Here is a 21044-nt window from a genome sequence, read left to right on the forward strand (position 1 = left end):
TGTTTGACAGTGGGGATGGTGTATTCAGGGTGATGAGCTGTGTTGCTTTTACGCCAAACATAACGTTTTGCATTGTTGCCAAAAAGGTCAATTTTGGTTTCATCTGACCAGAGCACCTTCTTCCACATGTTTGGTGTCTCTCCCAGGTGGCTCGTGGCAAACTTTAAAAGACACTTTTTATGGATATCTTTAAGAAATTGCTTTCTTCTTGCTACTCTTCCATAAAGGCCAGATTTGTGCAATATACGACTGACTGTTGTCCTATGGACAGAGTCTCCCACCTCAGCTGTAGATCTCTGCAGTTCATCCAGAGTGATCATGGGCCTCTTGGCTGCATCTCTGATCAGTCTTCTCCTTGTATGAGCTGAAAGTTTAGAGGGACGGCCAGGTCTTGGTAGATTTGCAGTGGTCTGATACTCCTTCCATTTCAATATTATCGCTTGCACAGTGCTCCTTGGGATGTTTAAAGCTTGGAAAATCTTTTTGTATCCAAATCCGGCTTTAAACTTCTTCACAACAGTATCTCGGACCTGCCTGGTGTGTTCCTTGTTCTTTATGATGCTCTCTCCGCTTTTAACGGACCTCTGAGACTATCACAGTGCAGGTGCATTATACGGAGACTTGATTACACACAGGTGGATTGTATTTATCATCATTAGTCATTTAGGTCAACATTGGATCATTCAGAGATCCTCACTGAACTTCTGGAGAGAGTTTGCTGCACTGAAAGTAAAGGGGCTGAATAATTTTGCACGCCCAATTTTTCAGTTTTTGATTTGTTAAAAAAAGTTTGAAATATCCAATAACTGTCATTCCAGTTCATGATTGTGTCCCACTTGTTGATTCTTCACAAAAAAATACAGTTTTATATCTTTATGTTTGAAGCTTGAAATGTGGCAAAAGTTCGCAAAGTTCAAGGGGGCCGAATACTTTCGCAAGGCACTGTATCTCATCAGCCACCTGGTGGAAGGGACTTTGTGGATCTGAGGCTCTTTCCTCTGTTGCCTCCATCCTCCTCCAAATCCCACCAACATCAGCTGCCTCAGAGTGCAACTGGTCCTTGTTTTTGAACACACACACCAAAGCATGCAACAGGCTGATCAATACAAGGGTAGAAAAATTGGTGGCCATCCAGGCAAATTTTGGGCTTTTTGAGCCTGACAACGCGCCATCCTCAACAAGGTTGGAAAGTGACATTGAAGATGAGGCCTCAGAGTCTGATGTCCAAGAGGTGGACATTGAGGACGTCCAGGGAGAAGACATAGAAGCCTGAGAGGAAGACAACCAAAGCTTTAGTTTCTAGACGTATGTTGAAAATGGTTTTGGGAGATGCGATGGATCATTGGGGATCATCCAATATTCCCTTTCTTTTGTTGTCCAGTGAAATCATCCCAAGTAAAGAGTCAACTCATTTAATTAAAGTTCAATTCATAACTAAATAGTTCAACATTTCTATTGGAAGGATTTAATCATTTGTAATTATGTCTACTTATGGAGGTAAAAGGTTTATTCTTCTGTCTCCATATGATATGGCAAATATATTCAATGCATAAAACATCTACATTTAAATGGTATTAATTTAATTAGCATATATTTCCATTAATTCCCACAGAATGTTTCTACCTCTGAATATTCCCCAAAATGTGCAACCCTAGTTGTGATTATAATTTGTTTTTAACGGTATTACTTAACTGTGGATGGAAACATGGTTAATGCTGTTCTCCTCGCAAGGGGAAGGTGCTGAAAACAGGGGATCCAATAATATTTACTGCCAACTTTGAGATGTTTTTATTTATTACTTGTTAAACAAAATCTTTCGCTAAGAAATTGTATAAGTATAAATAATATTTAAAAAAAATGTTGAGCATACAATATAACTCAGTAGTCAAATTATTTATTTTATACAGTAGTCAAGACACAAACCATGAGAAGGGGTTAAACGTATACTGTACACGTAGATAAACGGCAGAAAAACTGGCAGATTATTATCAATGCCATTTCAACAGCTGTTATTAATAGGTTGTCCACCGCAGGAAATCCTCACTGCAACCCTAGTTTATAGAAAGACCCTTATACTGTCCATCATGCAATATGCAACACATGCAATTGCATGCATAACAAGTATGACTAACTATATAACTACTGCTATCGCTAAAAAGCATGCTACAATTAGCTTTGTCATCCTTCCCTTTTGAAACCAGAGAGATGATGCAATATAATCTTTAGATTATTAAGGAAGTTGTAATCTTTGGGTTGGCAGGGAAGACTCACCGTCTCAGCGTCCAGCAGTACCGTGGGGCACTGGGAGCGTGAGGTCATGACCTCTAGGGAGCTGAGGAACTGGTTCCCCATTCGCTGCAGCCTCTCTCCCAGAAAACGCACTGACGAGTGGGTGATGGCGCCAAACTTCCTCTGCATGCTCTATAGACAATAACACAATCAACAGAGCAAACACACACACGGCAAATACACTGAGTGTACAAAACATTAAGAACATTTTCCTAATATTGACTTGCACCCCATTTGCTCTCAATTTGTCAGGTCATGGACTCTAAAAGGTGTTGAAAGCGTTCCATGGGGATGCTGGCCCATCTTGACTCCAATGCATTGGGTGGACCATTGTTGATACACACAGGAAACTGTTGAGCCTGAAACCCTGTTCAAAGGCACTTCAATCTTTTGTCTTGCCCATTCACCTTCTGAATGGCACACACACACAATCCATGTCGACAATCGTCACAAGGCTTAAAAATCTTAAACACTCCCCTTCATATACACTGATTGAAGTGGATTTAACAAGTGAAATCAATAAATGATCATAGCTTTCACCTGGTAAGACAGTCATAGAAAGATGTTCTTCACGTTTTGTACACTCAGTGTGTATATAGTACAAAACATAAACATAAAACATAAATAAACACACAAAACATACACTAAATATATCCCACTCCTCCTCTCTCACCTTAAATAGTCGGGAGAACACATGGAAGGTGTACACAGCAGAGGACCCATCCGTGTCCGACAACATCTGGTTGACATGGACACGCCAGGCATCCTCCTCGTCGTCATAAGCAACAGGCTGGAAAGCTGCCAGGATGGCAGAGAGGAAGGGCGAGGGGGGAGGAGAGGCCTGGACCTCTGGGAAACCATCCTGATCACCCTCATCTTGACTGAAAACACACAGGGTCAGTTTCAGTACTACTGACACAAACACACACAGGATTCACCTCATTCTGAATGCACAAGCGCACACACAAACAGACACACACACACACACACACACCCTAGCTCTGACTACAACCAAAACAACATGACTCTCTATACATCGCTCTCATCCTCTCACTGCAGATGTTTTTGCTGCAGTGTTGTTGTTTCAGCAGAGATCTACTGCAGAGCCAGATCACAGACACATGGCACTTTACCATCTTAACACACACACACACACACACACTGATACTCACAGGCCTGTGGGACCAAACAGCCTGATGAAGCAGACAGAGTAGAAGTATCTGATACCTGCGCTGCCGAGTGCTGTGGAGGATACAGTCTTCGTCCTCATCCTCACCTTAACTAGCGCTTCGCTCTCCCTCCCTCTCTCTGCAGCACGGTAACACTGCATCTCACTGCCAGCCTGCCTAGAACACTGCACTACCTACCGTACCATCCCAAACATGACTACAGAGCAGAGCTCTGAGCCCAGAATCTGACACACACATACGCAGCAACACAGAGCAAGGCCCCAACCTCACTGAAGGAAGCTTTCTACTGATTTAAGCTTTCTGCCTAGCACGCACATCATGCACGCGCAGAGCCCTTTTGTTTTTCGGGGGAGGATCATTTGGAGCACTGCCATTCCCTCTAGCGTTCTATCATACTGCCTGGGTTTTGGAGAGAGGGAACATTCACTGTGTGTACTGAATGAACAAGCAAGAAGTGTGTGCATGGTTTCTAAATCTCTCGTTGAATATAGTTGATTTGTAGCTGTACTGTGACCAGTGTCCTCTAACCAGTTTGTTCACCTTGATGAGTGTGTATATAAAAAGGCAAAGAGAAGCCTGAGCTGGCCCACCTTCAGAGATGCCCTCAGCTCCCACCCATCCCAAATGGGAGTCGAGCCAGTGATGAGGTCACCCATTACAGCATCTCCAACACCGGCCGACACACACAGGGACTCCAACACAGACCGACACACACACACACACGCAAACACCGACCAACACACACAGATACTCCAACATAGCGTCTTTAGCACATACAGTGGGGCAAAAAAGTATTTAGTCAGCCATCAATTGTGCAAGTTCTCCCACTTAAAAATATGAGAAAGGCCTGTAATTTTCATCATAGGTACACTTCAACTATGACAGACAAAATGAGAAAGAAAAAATCCAGAAAATCACATTGTAGGATTTTTAAGGAATTTATTTGCAAATTATGGTGGAAAATAAGTATTTGGTCACCTACAAACAAGCAAGATTTCTGGCTCTCACAGACCTGTAACTTCTTCTTTAAGAGGCTCATCTGTCCTCCACTCGTTACCTGTATTAATGGCACCTGTTTGAACTTGTTATCAGTATAAAAGACACCTGTCCACAACCTCAAACAGTCACACTCCAAAATCCACTATGGCCAAGACCAAAGAGCGGTCAAAGGACACCAGAAACAAAATTGTAGACCGGCACCAGGCTGGGAAGACTGAATCTGCAATAGGTAAGCAGCTTGGTTTGAAGAAATCAACTGTGGGAGCAATTTTTAGGAAATGGAAGACATACAAGACCACTGATAATCTCCCTCGATCTGGGGCTCCACGCAAGATCTCACCCCATGGAGTCAAAATGATCACAAGAACGGTGAATAAAAATCCCAGAACCACACAGGGGGACCTATTGAATAACCTGCAGAGAGCTGGGACCAAAGTAACAAAGCCTACCATCAGTAACACACTACGCCTCCAGGGACTCAAATCCTGCAGTGCCCGACGTGTCCCCCTGCTTAAGCCAGTACATGTCCAGGCCCGTCTGAAGTTTGCTAGAGAGCATTTGGATGATCCAGAAGAAGATTGGGAGAATGTCATATGGTTAGATGAAACCAAAATTGAACTTTTTGGTAAAACCTCAACTCGTCGTGTTTGGAGGACAAAGAATGCTGAGTTGCATCCAAAGAACACCATACCTACTGTGAAGCATGGGGGTGGAAACATCATGCTTTGGGGCTGTTTTTCTGCAAAGGGACCAGGACGACTGATCTGTGTAAAGGAAAGAATGAATGGGGCCATGTATCGTGAGATTTTGAGTGAAAACCTCCTTCCATCAGCATGGGCATTGAAGATGAAACGTGGCTGGGTCTTTCAGAATGACAATGATCCCAAACACACCGCCCAGGCAACAAAGGAGTGGCTTCGTAAGAAGCATTTCAAGGTCCTGGAGTGGCCTAGCCAGTCTCCAGAGCTCAACCCCATAGAAAATCTTTGGAGGGAGTTGAAAGTCCGTGTTGCCCAGCAACAGCCCCAAAACATCACTGCTCTAGAGGAGATCTGCATGGAGGAATGGGCCAAAATACCAGCAACAGTGTGTGAAAACCTTGTGAAGACTTACAGAAAACGTTTGACCTCTGTCATTGCCAACAAAGGGTATATAACAAAGTATTGAGATAAACTTTTGTTATTGACCAAATACTTATTTTCCACCATAATTTGCAAATCAATTCCTTAAAAATCCTACAATGTGATTTTCGTTTTTTTTTCCTTCTCATTTTGTCTGTTATAGTTGAATTGTACCCATGATGAAAATTACAGGCCTCGCTCATCTTTTTAAGTGGGTGAACATGCACAATTGGTGGCTGACTAAATACTTTTTTGTCCCACTGTACATACAATATTTGCTGTCACAGTACCCAGATCCACAACACACACAGGTTGGGAGCACCACAAGGTCAGCCGCTGAGCAATTCCCCAGAGCAGGTTAGGGGGAGTGCCTTGCTTAAGGGCACATTGGCAGTAGGTGGCACCTGAGATATATACTCCAGTTGCTGGCTCACTCCCCACAGATTCCGTTTGTCAATATGGTTGTCCACATGTAAGTAAGTATGAACTGAAAACAGGTATGCAAATGTTACCACAGTTTCAATCTAGAGACAGGATCAATTTATACCTGCCAATACGTAATGGCTAATTTATACACCTGAAGACATACAAACTGATATCTGACTAGAGGCCACAACCACTGCACCTTTGGCCACTGGTACAGGTCCTCTGATATTGGAGTGTGAAGTTAGCAGAGTAAAGCAGTCTTACCTGGACATATCAGAGAAGTCGGCCTCCTCCTCCTCACAGCGTTCATCCAGCTCCTTCAGCGCCAGCGTCACGTCCTCCTCACACACAGAGCCACAGGGGCTGTCTGGGATGGGGGGCAGCTGGGGCAGGGTCGTAGGGGAGTCCCCCTCCTCACAGAGGGACCCCGGCGGGGTGTCTATGGCCAGCAGCCGAGGGGGGGCCGGGTCCAGGTTGTCATGAGGGTCCTGAGAGTCTGTGAGGTCAAACAGCTCAGGGGGGTCCGGGGGCAGTGCGGGGGCACTGCTGCCAAACCCTGTGTCTGTGCTCACACTGCTGCTCAGCTCGTCTGCCGCCGTCATGCTGACCACATCCTGCTCAACACAGCCAGCAGGAGTTGTTCAGGAGCAGATTCAACATATAGTATAGTGGTTCTTAAACCTCTCCTCAGGGACACGCAGTTGTTTCACAATTTTGTTGTAGCCATGAATTAGGTCACCTGATTCACCTATTCAAGGCCTTGCCATATAGTTGACATCAGGTGTGCTAGCTCGGGAATAGATTAAACACATTAATGTACTCCTCCCCGAGGAGAGGTTTGAGAACCACTGTACTATAACACTAATCACACAAAATCACTCCATCTCTTGAGACCTTACGGTTGCCACAGCAATAGCCCTTATGAGAATAATTACTTAACCTTTATCTATGCCTGAAGTAGAAACATCACTGGCTTCCACAATATATAACATTAAAGAATACACTATTCTTAACTATAGAAGAGGGAGACTTTGTCAGCATAATTCAAAAGATATAGTATGAACTGTGAGGTGAATATCCAAGTTTGTGTGTCTCTAGAGAAAGGCAAATCAATAAACAGAAGGGCCAATATCAATCTATGGAGCTGGCCTGCCATTAAGAGAGACCCTCAGGGTAATAACACACTGATGTGACCAGACGACAGGCTGAGCGCTAAAAGGCCTTCAAGATAGATGAGATGTGTTGCACTCTGACGCAGTCCAAGCCATTTGGATGGATCAAGCTACTGAATTATGGATCACGATGAATGACTAGAGTAGTTAAGAAAAAGACTAAACGAGAAGGTTAAGTTTGTGAAAAGAAAAATCATCATTATGGTCAATATAAAGGTTTTGACTAGGTTTTGTTTAATTGTAAATTACAGTTGTAAGAAACGTAGCAGCCAGCTGCTAAGCACAGTAGTACTGAACACTGTCAAATGTAACAGTGGAACATAAATCCACATCAGTGACTGCTGTGCTGTGTGACAGGGCAGTTATCTGCATTAGCCCACAGTGTGAGTCATATTACAGGAAACGAGTCAACAATGTTCATGCAAGACACGTCCACAGGGGGAGGGAGGAGTGGGGAGTACAGGGGGAGGAGTGGGGTGGACAGTGGGAAGAGGGGGAGTGGGGAGTGGGGACTAGGGGGAGGAGTGGGGAGTGCAGGGGGGGAATGGGGAGGAGTGGGGAGTGCAGGGGGAGGAGTGGGGAGTGCAGGAGGGGGCGTGCAGGGGGAGGAGTGGGGAGGTACAGTGGGAGGAGCGGGGAGTGCAGGGGGTGCAGGAGTGGGGACTGCAGGGGGAGGAGTGGGGACTACAGGGGGGGATACAGGAGTAGTGCAGTGGGAGGAGTGGGGACTGCAGGGGGAGGAGTGGGGACTACAGGGGGGGATACGGGAGTGCAGGGGTGCAGGAGTGGGGACTACAGGGGGAGGAGTGGGGAGTGCAGGGGGAGGAATGGGGAGTGCGGGAGGAGGAATGGGGAGTGCAGGAGTGGGGGATACAGGGGGAGGAGTGGGCAGTGCAGGGGGAGGAGTGGGGAGTGCAGGGGGAGGAGTGGGGTGGACAGGGGGAGGAGTGGGGAGTGGAGGAGTGCAGGAGTGGGGACTGCAGGGGGAGGAGTGGGGAGTGCAGCAGTGGGGGACTGCAGGGGGAGGAGTGGGGAGTGCAGGGGGAGGAGCGGGGAGTGCAGGGGGAGGAGCGGGGAGTGCAGGGGGAGGAGCGGGGAGTGCAGGGGGAGGAGCGGGGAGTGCAGGGGGAGGAGCGGGGAGTGCAGGGGGAGGAGCGGGGAGTGCAGGGGGAGGAGTGGGAGTGCAGGAGTGGGGAGTTACAGGGGCAGGAGTGGGGACTGCAGGAGTGGGGACTACAGGGGGAAGTGGGGAGTGCAGGAGTGGGGGTACAGGGGGAGGAGGGGAGTGCAGGAGTGGGGGTAGTGCAGGGTGGGTAGTGCAGGAGTGGGGAGTGCAGGAGTGGGGAGTGCAGGGGGAGGAGTGGGGAGTGCAGGGGGAGTGGGTAGTGCAGGAGTGGGGACTACAGGAGTGGGTAGTGCAGGAGTGGGGATTACAGGGGAAGGAGTGGGGACTGCAGGAGTGGGGACTACAGGGGGAAGAGTGGGGAGTGCAGGAGTGGGGAGTACAGGGGGAGGAGTGGGGAGTGCAGGGGGAGGAGTGGGGAGTGCAGGGGGAGAAGTGGGGAGTACAGGGGGAGGAGTGGGGAGTGCAGCAGTGGGGATTCAGGGGGAGGAGTGGGGAGTGCAGGAGTGGGGAGTGCAGGGGGAGGAGGAGTGGGGAGTGCAGGGAGTGGGAGAGTGGGGTGCAGGATTGGGGATACAGGGGGAGGAATGGGGAGTGCAGGAGTGGGGAGTGCAGGGGGAGGAGTGGGGAGTGCAGGGGGAGAGTGCAGTGGGGAGTGCAGGGGGAGGAGTGGGGATTGGGGGTACAGGGGGAGGAGTGGGGAGTGCAGGAGTGGGGGTACAGGGGGAGGAGTGGGGAGTGCAGGAGTGGGGGTACAGGGGGAGGAGTGGGGAGTGCAGGAGTGGGGGTACAGGGGGAGGAGTGGGGAGTGCAGAGGGAGGAGTGGGGAGTGCAGAGGGAGGAGTGGGGAGTGGGGAGTGCAGAGGGAGGAGTGGGGAGTGCAGAGGGAGGAGTGGGGATACAGGGGGATCTAGAACATCTAATTGAAAGGACTTGTCTTTCCTCTATTTAAGAGTCTCATGTATTAAGGAGAGTATGGCAGGCTGCCAGTACGTCTCGGTGGCTATATTACAGAACACTTTTAGGAGTGGGTGGACGTCTGGGCAGTCGTGGAGGGATGAGTAATAGTATTAATGGCTTTATCTGGGGCTCATTACACTAAGACCTGGGCCTGTGATGGGGAGATGTCCTTGGGCTGATATTGAGATGATAGGTGTAAGGAGGGACAGGAATGACCTCATACGGAAGCTCCATTCACATTACTGTATTAATGGCTTTATCTGGGGCTCATTACACTAAGACCTGGGCCTGTGATGGGGAGATGTCCTTGGGCTGATATTGAGATGATAGGTGTAAGGAGGGACAGGAATGACCTCATACGGAAGCTCCATTCACATTACTGGGGAAAAGACAGGGTGTTATTTCTCACAGAGCAGCCCCCATTGAACATTCCCCATCTCAGTTTCGTTCACACAATCACCAGGAGTAGGTCCTGTGTCACTGTGTATGAGATAATCAATTCAAAATGGGGTCTCCGGGGACAAACATGAGCAGCATAAACTATCAATACAAAACCTAGACAGAACTATACATTGTGTGGAAGATTGTTGAGCAAGAGTGCATACTCACCATGGTTACACAGGTTAGTAGTGGTAGATAATGGATAATAATTGAAGCTGTTAGTGACTGTATGTTAGTATGGTTTACCTGGTTACATGTGCTCACTGGTTTAATCTAATGCATGTCTCTGTTGCTTCACAATGCTCTCTAATGAAGCGGACTTAACTAGCTCATACTCACACATGGGTCTGCCACGCAGAGTAGGAGGCTGGTGTCCAGTGCTCAGTAATTTAACAGTGAGTTCAGTTGAGTGTTCAGGTTCCAAATTGAGAGGTGACGTTTCACCTGGCCTAAGGTGAGCATTGACAATCTCTCCCCCAATCACACATTTAAGCACCACAAACCAGCCAATCAGAGGAGCAAAAGCTAGCCCACCACAGCACCCACACACCCAGAGCAGCACAACAAGTGGAGAGAAAGAGATGGAGACAGAGGGAGATGTGAACAGAGAGAGTGCCCCCTACTGCACACCAGCTACAGCTCACTCCCTACAGGCAGACAGAGAGAGGAGGCCACCGCCAACTCTGTGTGAAACATGCGCGAGACAGAGAGCGCAGCAGAGGTAAAAAGAAGTATAAAAAAGGAGAATAAGGAGCTAGAACGAGCCGGAGCACCACAATTTTGTTGTCCCGATTGGTCACACCTCAGGCAGCTGGATGGAGTCAGTGCAGGCCATCTCCAGTGTAGGGCTGTTCAGGTGGGGCAGCAGGGCCGTGGTCTCCTCTGACAGGGCACTGCTGGACGACTCCTGGGACTGCTGCAGAGAGTCCACATGATTGGATGTGGCATCATCCATAGCAGAGTCACAGTTGATCTGGAGTGAGGGGAGGGAGAGAATAAAACACATGGTTCAACTTCTCCATTTAGAACTACAGCATCAGTCAGGACTGGACCAAGCTGTCATCAAGGCAAAGGCTGGCTACATTGAAGAAACTCAAATATGTTTTGATTTGTTTAACACTTTTTGGGTTACATGATTCCTTATGTGTTATTTCATCGTTTTGATGTCTTCACTTTTATTCTACAATGTAGAAAATAGTAAAAATAAAGAAAAATCCTTGAATGAGTAGCCGTGTCCAAACCTTTGACTGATACCGTAGATAGTGAGTACAAAATGAAACCCCCTAATTAAATATCTCCATGTTAACTGGTCCTCTGCATCTCCAGGATATCTGCTGTTTAGTTTTGTTTACAATAAGACATTCTAAAAACATGCTATATTCCAGACATTATTACAATATCTCTGTTATTTGATCATTCTGTCTGCAAATGATAAAACAATGCTACTATGAGCATGCGGCATAACAGTTAATACAAATATGTCTCTGACGTTAAAAACATGTTCAAGTCTTTGGGTCACTAGAGGCATTCTCACTCGCACAGAGCACAATCGAGATCAGAGGAGAGCAGAGAGCATAGGCAGCTTGGGAAGACTGGCTGACTAGCCATTGAGAGCAAAGAGGAGTTTGAGAAAGGCAGCCAGAGGTTTGGGTTATTGGGATCATGCTGTTAATTTGATGCCAGTTGGAACTTGACTAAATCCGTTTCACTGACATGGTCACGCTATGGACTCCTTTCAGTTTCATCTTTATGTAGCTAATCTCCCAGTTATAGTGTATGTGAATGAGTTGTCTGACCTAAACATATCAGTTATAGTGTATGTGAATGAGTTGTCTGACCTAAACATATCAGTTATAGTGTATGTGAATGAGCTGTCTGACCTAAACATATCAGTTATAGTGTATGTGAATGAGCTGTCTGACCTAAACATATCAGAAACCTGAACTGGACTGATTTTCAGTAGTATAGTTTTGGTCTGTACTTTATTTACCTAAAAAACAAACTCACAGTGCCTTGCGAAAGTATTCGGCCCCTTTGAACTTTGCGACCTTTTGCCACATTTCAGGCTTCAAACATAAAGATATAAAACTGTATTTTTTTGTGAAGAATCAACAACAAGTGGGACACAATCATGAAGTGGAACGACATTTATTGGATATTTCAAACTTTGTTAACAAATCAAAAACTGAAAAATTGGGCGTGCAAAATTATTCAGCCCCTTTACTTTCAGTGCAGCAAACTCTCTCCAGAAGTTCAGTGAGGATCTCTGAATGATCCAATGTTGACCTAAATGACTAATGATGATAAATACAATCCACCTGTGTGTAATCAAGTCTCCGTATAAATGCACTTGCACTGTGATAGTCTCAGAGGTCCGTTAAAAGCACAGAGAGCATCATGAAGAACAAGGAACACACCAGGCAGGTCCGAGATACTGTTGTGAAGAAGTTTAAAGCCGGATTTGGATACAAAAAGATTTCCCAAGCTTTAAACATCAAGGAGCACTGTGCAAGCGATAATATTGAAATGGAAGGAGTATCAGACCACTGCAAATCTACCAAGACCTGGCCGTCCCTCTAAACCTTCAGCTCATACAAGGAGAAGACTGATCAGAGATGCAGCCAAGAGGCCCATGATCACTCTGGATGAACTGCAGAGATCTACAGCTGAGGTGGGAGACTCTGTCCATAGGACAACAATCAGTCGTATATTGCACAAATCTGGCCTTTATGGAAGAGTGGCAAGAAGAAAGCCATTTCTTAAAGATATCCATAAAAAGTGTTGTTTAAAGTTTGCCACAAGCCACCTGGGAGACACACCAAACATGTGGAAGAAGGTGCTCTGGTCAGATGAAACCAAAATTGAACTTTTTGGCAACAATGCAAAATGTTATGTTTGGTGTAAAAGCAACACAGCTCATCACCCTGAATACACCATACCCACCGTCAAACATGGTGGTGGCAGCATCATGGTTTGGGCCTGCTTTTCTTCAGCAGGGACAGGGAAGATGGTTGAAATTGATGGGAAGATGGATGGAGCCAAATACAGGACCATTCTGGAAGAAAACCTGATGGAGTCTGCAAAAGACCTGAGACTGGGATGGAGATTTGTCTTCCAACAAGACAATGATCCAAAACATAGAGCAAAATCTACAATGGAATGGTTCAAAAATAAACATATCCAGGTGTTAGAATGGCCAAGTCAAGTCCAGACCTGAATCCAATCGAGAATCTGTGGAAAGAACTGAAAACTGCTGTTCACAAATGCTCTCCATCCAACCTCACTGAGCTCGAGCTGTTTTGCAAGGAGGAATGGGAAAAAATTTCAGTCTCTCGATGTGCAAAACTGATAGACATACCCCAAGCGACTTACAGCTGTAATCGCAGCAAAAGGTGGCGCTACAAAATATTAACTTAAGGGGGCTGAATAATTTTGCACGCCCAATTTTTCCGTTTTTGATTTGTTAAAAAAGTTTGAAATATCCAATAAATGTCATTCCACTTCATGATTGTGTCCCACTTGTTGTTGATTCTTCACAAAAAAATACAGTTTTATATCTTTATGTTTGAAGCCTGAAATGTGGCAAAAGGTCGCAAAGTTCAAGGGAGCCGAATACTTTCGCAAGGCACTGTATGGGGGAAGGGGTATGTGGGTAAGGAATCAAATGAGGGTAGCAGGTCAAGGATTGGGGGTGAAGGGGGGCAGGGAATGAAATAGTGACCGGTAACAGCAGAAGCAAGTGTCTAGCCCCTGCCCATACCAGGCACAGTAGTAGATCTGCAGTAGCGCTGCTCAGTGAGCGGGCGGACACGGACACGCACGCACGCACACAATGCCAGCGGGCTGTGTGAGGAGCATGGGGCGGGCGGGGGACAGGGCCACCCTTGTGTTGGGTGAAACTTACTAGGCCAGAGCGGGTGAGAATCTGGCTAGCGCTCAGTACCTCCTCCTCAGACGACTCGTCCGTGTCCTCCTGGTTGGTGAGGTTGAGGCTGGGAGTGCTCCCGGTGTACTGGCACTCCTGCAGGGACGGCGTATCCCCATCTCCCTCCCCCTTGTCCATGCTGTCCAGGGAGCGCCGACGCACACCCCAGTTGAAGTTGTCCATGCTCTCCCCCTGTAGGACACCCAAAGAAACAGCAGTCAGATACCAGTAGAACTAACTGAAGTTTGAGATAGCTGAGAAAATGTGGATGAATCACAACAGCACAAGACGAAACACAAGAAAACAACAATGTATTCCACTAACAAATGACATCTAAAGAGCTGTGTCTGCAGTAATGGGAAGTGGAGGAGATGACACCTATTCTGGCTGTTTGACCTATTCACTTCATGTACAAACTATATTGATCATGAACCCAAAAAAGTATTTGTGGCATGCTTCATTGGCTGTCTGTTTGTAGACTGACAAAACAGGTGCTTCTACAGGGTGACAACAATCACATGACTGACAGAGGGACACCAGGGCACTTAGGATGGCAGCTTTAAAAAGCTCTTTCTGGCCCCAACGTACCTGGAACTCCTTGTGGCGGGAAAAGAGGAAAGGTAACAAGTGGGTTAGAAAGACTAGTAGGGACAGTTACAGGACAACATGGAAGACAAGTCATACCAAGACCAGTACAAACACACAGATGTTAAGACACAAGCTCAGACGTACTTCAGCGCACACACACACACACACACACAATTTATTGTCACCAATCAACAACATGATATGAAATGGTGTAATAGCAGACTATTGTAAATGATCCTCTACAAGACATTCAAAAGTGTGTGTGTATACAGATGGCTGCTCCTACTGTACAGTGAATCACCCCTCACCTCAGCATCCTCCAGCTCTACGTCCAGGAAATCAAAGTCCTTGAAGACTCCAAACTGCTGCTCACTTCCTGCATCTTCTCCCTGCAGGTCCTCCTCCCTCACCACCTCCTCCACCGTGGGGATCAGACTGGTCTGCTGGTCACCTGAGTCCAGGTCCTCGTTGGACGAGAACACCACCTAAAACACACACACACAGAGAAAGATATAACAGTTATGATAAATAGGTTCAATAAACACATGGAGGGATGGCTGGGATATATTCTGTTGAAGTAGATCACTAATCACTAGTCATGCTCGCTCACAGTTTGACATGCCAGGTGTCTTACAGAAGGATTCTTGGGAATACCAGACTCGGGACCACACAGAGAAAGAACGTTCATGAGCTTCTCTCTGGTTCTCCTCTGAAATACGACAACACAATTAAATATTAACAAACAAAAAGACATGTAAACATATCAAACCTCACTGTAACATATCCATTGGCTGTAAGTACCTGAGAGAGTTGGGGCCTCTTCCAGCTGACAGGCACCAGGCCGTTGGAGTTGGATCCAGAAGAGGTGGAGGACGTGCTCCGAGTCACAGCAATGACCTGCGGCTTCCCATTCCGCCCTGCAGCTGTGCGCTGGTCCCCGTACTTATGCCCTATGATGGGCGTCTGGTGGTTAAAGGTTACACCAGTTAATCTAGATTGTACAGATGTGATCATTTTGTTTAAAAAAGTAGGGCTAAAGGTAAAAGGATGGAAAGGTAAAAAAATGGAAAGAGTGAAAAATAGAAGAAAGAATCGGAGAAGGACGAAAAGCTGACAAGAGGACAGAGGCCAGGACAGAGGTCGGGACAGAGCTTTTAAAAATTGTATATAACATGTAATTTACCATGTAGGTTTAGTTGAAATAAAAACCTTTTACAAGGGAGACCTGGCCAAACTAGCAGCACATACAGTATCATACAACATAAAACAAAGCACTACAGTTTATAAACACATTGAGCAGGCAAGACTTCACCTCTGAGATGTCAAAGTGAAAGTCCAGCGTCTTGCCGGGCAGCTCCTTAGAGGAGTTGTTGAAGATGCGAGTGAAGGCGATCTCTGGGGATCCAGAGGACTCGGTGCTATAGGAGCGCTGAACCTCGTCTGGCACCACAAGGCTGGCCGACCGAGACACCACCAGCTTCAGGATGTTCTGGGCCTCCTTCCAGTACGGGCTCTGGGGAACACAGAATCCAAACACAGAGGTGACGTTGGTTAAATTGTCAATAAGACAGGATTTCATGTTTTCAGAAAGGGGTAAAAGCACACCTCCGTTCTCGGGAAGGTTAAATCTAATGTTATTGGTCACATAGACATATTTAGCAGATGTTATTGCGGGTGTAGTGAAATGCTTGTGTTTTTAGCTCTAACAGTGCAGTAATATCTATTCACAACAATACATACACATATTTAGCAGATGTAAAAGAATGGAATTAAGAAATATATAAATATTAGGATGAGCAATGTCGGAGTGGCATTGACTAAAATACAGAGAATACAAGAGAAGAGAATACAGTATATACATATGAGATGAGTAAAGCAGTATGTAAACATTATTTAAAACATTAAAGTGACTAGTGTTCCATTATTAAAGTGGTCAGTGATTTCAAGTCTATTTATATAGGGCAGCAGCCTCTAAGGTGCAGGGCTACTTAACCGGGTGGAAGCTAGTGATTGGCTAGTTGGCTAGTGATAGCTGTTTAACAGTCTGATGGCCTTGAGTTGGAAGCTGTTTTTCAGTTTCTCGGCCCCAGCTTTGATGCACCTGTACTGATCTCGCCTTCTGGATGATAGCGGGGTGAAAAGGTAGTGGCTCGGGTGGTTGATGTCCTTGATGATATTTTTGGCCTTCCTGTGACATCGGGTGCTGTAGGTGTCCTGGAGGGCAGGTAGTTTGCGCCCGGGCAGAACGCACCACCCTCTGGGGAGCCCTGCGGTTTTGGGCAGTGCAGTTGCCGCACCAGGCGGTGATACAGCCCAACAGGATGCTCTCAATTGTGCATCTGTAAAAGTTTGAGGGTTTTAGGTGACAAGCCAAATTTCTTGCTGTTGTGCCTTCTTCACCACACTGGACCATTTCAGATCATCAGTGATGTGTATGCCGAGGAACTTGAAGCTTTCCACCTTCTCCACTTCGGACCCGTCGATGTAGATAGGGGCGTGCTCCCTCTGTTGTTTCCTGAAGTCCACGATCAACTCCTTTGTTTTGTTGATGTTGCGTGAGAGGTTATTTCCTGGCACCACTCTCCCAGGGCCCTCACCACCACCCTGCAGGCTGTCTTGTTGTTGTTAGGGATCTGGCCTACGACTGTTGTGTTGTTTGCATACTTGATGATTGAGTTGGAGGTATGCGTGGCCACACAGTCATGGGTAAACAGGGCATACAGGAGGAGGCTGAGCATGCACCCTTGTGGAGGCTCTATGTTGAGGATCAGCAAAGTGGAGGTGTTGTTTCCTACCTTAAGAAATGTATTTTCTTTCACCTTAAATGATCTGATTCACACATTCACACCAAAGGCTCCATCTGCTGAAATGAATGAGCCACGTGACACCCATAATGTGTCAGACAGCTTTATTTCTGTAACGGCCAATTCCCATGTATTATTTTCTCTCTCAATCCTCTTCGCGATGAGAGGCCTTAAGAGCGTCAGAGTGCTGAGCTGAATTGTAAAAAGAGAAACCAGGTCTCACCTGGACATATTTGCTGATGATCTTCATGATCTCTAGGTTGAACTGTTTAACGGGCGCAGCAGACAGGTCAATGTGACTCAGCAGGCTGTAGATGATCTGTAGCAGGGACTGCTGCATGCTGGGTAGGCCCTTCTCCAGCAACTGAGGATGAGAGTGGAATGTTTAGGAATAGGCTCTCAACTGCCATCATGGGTTAGATGTTGGACATCTGCTTATCAGCTGATCAGTAATTAACACTGCTGACCTGTCATAATAACAAAAACAAGCTACTGTAAATGTAAATTAACCAGAGGCCGTGGACTGACTATGCAAATAAGTTGGCAGCTTTGATTCTCCTCATTACTTCTATGAAGGCTGATGTTGCGAGTGCTTACCTCAGCCAGGTATGTGACCAAATTAAAGGTGATCTCAGCAAAGGCGTCGTGTAGGTAACGACACACCACGTTGATCCAGTTGGCGCAGTCTCTGGAGTAGCTGTGTGTGCTGTACAGGCTCATCATGTGGGCCAGGTTAGACAGGGTGGCGGACTTCTCCTCGGCACACACCTTGGCTATCTTATCCGCCGTCTCCTTGCAGAACGGAGTGGGGCTGTCAAAGTGCTGGATGAGGTGAGGCAGCAGGCACAGGATGTTTAGAGGAAAACCTACAAGGAGACGGCAACAGACGACATCAGGATCAAGTGAATCTCAATCTCCTGAGCTAACACAGGTAGAGAAACAGGTCTAGACCCATAAGCAAGCCCCAGCAAGTCCTAGGGGGGATTAGCGGCATTTACCAAGCATGAAGCCAGGAACTTGTGCTAGATTTATTTATTTTGATTTATTTCACCAGGTAGGCAAGTTGAGAACAAGTTCTCATTTACAATTGCGACCTGGCCAAAATAAAGCAAAGCAGTTCGACACATACAACAACACAGAGTTACACATGGAGTAAAACATACATACAGTCAATAATACAGTAGAAAAATAAGAATATATATAATGTGAGCAAGTGAGGTGAGATGAGGTAAAGGCAAAAAAAGGCCATGGTGGCAAAGTAAATACAATATAGCAAGTAAAACACTGGAATGGTTGATTTGCTGTGGAAGAATGTTCAAAGTAGAGAGAAATAATGGGGTACAAAGGAGCAAAATAAATAAAAACAGTAGGGAAAGAGGCAGTTGTTTGGGCTAAATTATAGATGGGCTATGTACAGGTGCAGTAATCTGTGAGCTGCTCTGACAGCTGGTGCCTAAAGCTAGTGAGGGAGAAGAGATTTTTGTAGTTCGTTCCAGTCATTGGCAGCAGAGAACTGGAAGGAGAGGCGGCCAAAGGAAGAATTGGTTTTGGGAGTGACCAGAGAGATATACCTGCTGGAGCGCGTGCTACAGGTGGGTGCTGCTATGGTGACCAGCGAGCTAAGATAAGGGGGGACTTTACCTAGCAGGGTCTTGTAGATGACCTGGAGCCAGTGGGTTTGGCGACGAGTATGAAGCGAGGGCCAGCCAATGAGAGCGTACAGGTCGCAATGGTGGGTAGTATATGGGGCTTTGGTGACAAAACGGATGGCACTGTGATAGACTACATCCAGTTTATTGAGTAGGGTATTGGAGGCTATTTTGTAAATAACATCGCTTCATTAATAAGCCTACGTCTTTGGGTGAGAGGTCCAGTCACCAGTGTTTCCGATTTGACACACTGAACTCTATCAGAGAAGTAGTTGGTGAACCAGGGGAGGCAATCATTTGAGAAACCAAGGCTGTCGAGTCTTCAGATGAGGATGTGGTGATTGACAGAGTCGAAAACCTTGGCCAGGTCAAGAGCCTTGGCCAGGTCAATGAATACGGCTGCACAGTATTGTTTCTTATCGATGGCGGTTAAGATATCATTTAGGACCTTGAGCGTGGCTGAGGTGCACCCATGACCAGCTCTGAAACCAGATTGCATAGAGAAGGTATGGTGGGATTCGAAATGGTCGGTCATCTGTTTGTTGACTTGGCTTTCGAAGACCTTAGAAAGGCAGGGTAGGATAGATATAGGTCTGTAGCAGTTTGGGTCAAGAGTGTCCCCCCCTTTGAATAGGGGGATGACCGCAGCTGCTTTCCAATCTTTGGGAATCTCAGACGACACAAAAGAGAGGTTGAACAGGCTAGTAATAGGGGTGGCAACAATTTCGGCAGATCATTTTAGAAAGAAAGGGTCCAGATTGTCTAGCCCCGGCTGATTTGTCGGGGTCCAGATTTTGCAGCTCTTTCAGAACATCAGCTGACTGGATTTGGGAGAAGGAGAAATGGGGAAGGCTTGGGCAGCCGTAGAAAGATGCTTATTGAAATTTTCAATTATAGTGGATTTATCGGTGGTGACAGTGTTTCTTATCTTCAGTGCAGTGGGCAGCTGAGAGGTGCTCTTATTCTCCATGGACTTCAGTGTCCCAGAACTTTTTTGAGTTTGTGTTGCAGAAAGAAAATCTCTGCTTGAAAAAGCTAGCCTTGGCTTTTCTAACTAATAAATATAAATATATATATATATAATATATATATATAATAAATATATAATAAATATATATATATATATAATATATATATATATATATATATATATATATATATATATATATATATATATATATATATATATATATATATATACACACACATATACACACACATACATTTGTATACACACATACATTTGTATACACACACATACATTTGTACACACACACATACATTTGTACACACACACATACATTTGTACACACACACGACGTCTGACTGCTATGCCATCTTGGGAATTAAGATAAAAAGCAATAAGGTCAATACCTGCTCTCTTACCTGCCACCTGGGAGGGGTCGACCAGTGTGTGGCGGGAGACGCTGATGAGCTTGTTGAGCAGGTGGATGGTGAGCTCCTGGGTGGAGGCTGAGGTGAAGCCCTTGAGGAAGAGCTGCAGCAGACCAGGGAAGCTGTACCATTTCAGCTTGGCCTGCACTGTTTCCAGCCTCTCCCTGCTGTCTGCGTTCTCCAGGGGCAGCTGACCCAGTAGCTTGTTGAGCAGCCGCAGGGCCAGCAGGTACTCAAACTCATAGTCCGACTCCAGGAGGGAGGCTGCAATCCAGAACACCGTGGCCATCAGGTTGGTGGGGTCCACAGGAGGGATGGCCTCCCCCCCAGGACCCCCTCCTCCACCCTCCCGCAATGACGATAAGCTCTGCGTTCGGGCTAGGTTACCATGGCTGCCACCCAGCCGATCAGCGATATCTAGGGTGTTGCTGCGGCGACGGTCGCCCTTGCGTTCGCCCATGAGGCTGGCGCGGAGGGAGTTGCTGCGGGCGTGGCCGTGGGGGTAGTGACTGTGGTGGAACAGACCCCCACTACTCAGGTTCAGCTGGCCCGTGCTCTTCCTATTGGCTGCAAACTTAGCCCCCAGCAGGTGCTCGTGGGCAGAAGCCCTGCAGGATAAGAAATTACAATCTGAGTATTTCACTAGTACTGGGTTTTAGACAGTCTCAAAGATGTGTGTGTTGAGAAAGTGTGAATGCACGATTGTGTTTACTGAGAGAAAGCGTCGAAGACAGGCATGGATATATCAGATATTGAATTGGTCAGTGCTTACTTTGCCAAGGCAGTGAGGAGGTCATAATTCTTTACTGTGTCAGCGAGAGTGTCAATCCCTGACTCCAGAGTCAGCAACAGCTCGATAACAAAGCCCTGAGACAGTGGAGCAGAGGTCAACCACCCAGACAGATGGACCCCTGATACCAAGCAGCAACCACTGGGTACTGCAGTAACAGAGCTGCTGATCC

General features: G+C 46.5%; 1 protein-coding gene across 19 annotated transcripts in view; it reads right to left on the reverse strand.

Moving 5' to 3' along the window:
* The window catches only part of fryl (furry homolog, like), a 104616-nt gene that overhangs the window by 12643 nt on the left and 70929 nt on the right, over positions 1–21044 (reverse strand). For 12 of the 19 annotated variants that reach the window (XM_064935615.1, XM_064935613.1, XM_064935614.1 and 9 more), the window contains 13 exons: positions 20855–20949; positions 20062–20690; positions 17636–17904; positions 17262–17402; positions 15547–15747; positions 15036–15197; positions 14845–14943; positions 14543–14719; positions 13626–13838; positions 10524–10694; positions 6290–6639; positions 2963–3170; positions 2272–2421 (listed from right to left, as the gene is read on the reverse strand). In XM_064935615.1, coding sequence (XP_064791687.1) covers positions 2272–2421; positions 2963–3170; positions 6290–6639; positions 10524–10694; positions 13626–13838; positions 14543–14719; positions 14845–14943; positions 15036–15197; positions 15547–15747; positions 17262–17402; positions 17636–17904; positions 20062–20690; positions 20855–20949 — 2865 coding nt within the window. The remainder of the gene's footprint in view (positions 1–2271; positions 2422–2962; positions 3171–6289; positions 6640–10523; positions 10695–13625; positions 13839–14542; positions 14720–14844; positions 14944–15035; positions 15198–15546; positions 15748–17261; positions 17403–17635; positions 17905–20061; positions 20691–20854; positions 20950–21044) is intronic. The other 7 variants (XM_064935603.1, XM_064935608.1, XM_064935607.1 and 4 more) reach the window with 4 other exon arrangements.

Source organism: Oncorhynchus masou, chromosome 24 (assembly GCF_036934945.1).
Source record: "Oncorhynchus masou masou isolate Uvic2021 chromosome 24, UVic_Omas_1.1, whole genome shotgun sequence".
Taxonomy (NCBI): domain Eukaryota; kingdom Metazoa; phylum Chordata; class Actinopteri; order Salmoniformes; family Salmonidae; genus Oncorhynchus; species Oncorhynchus masou.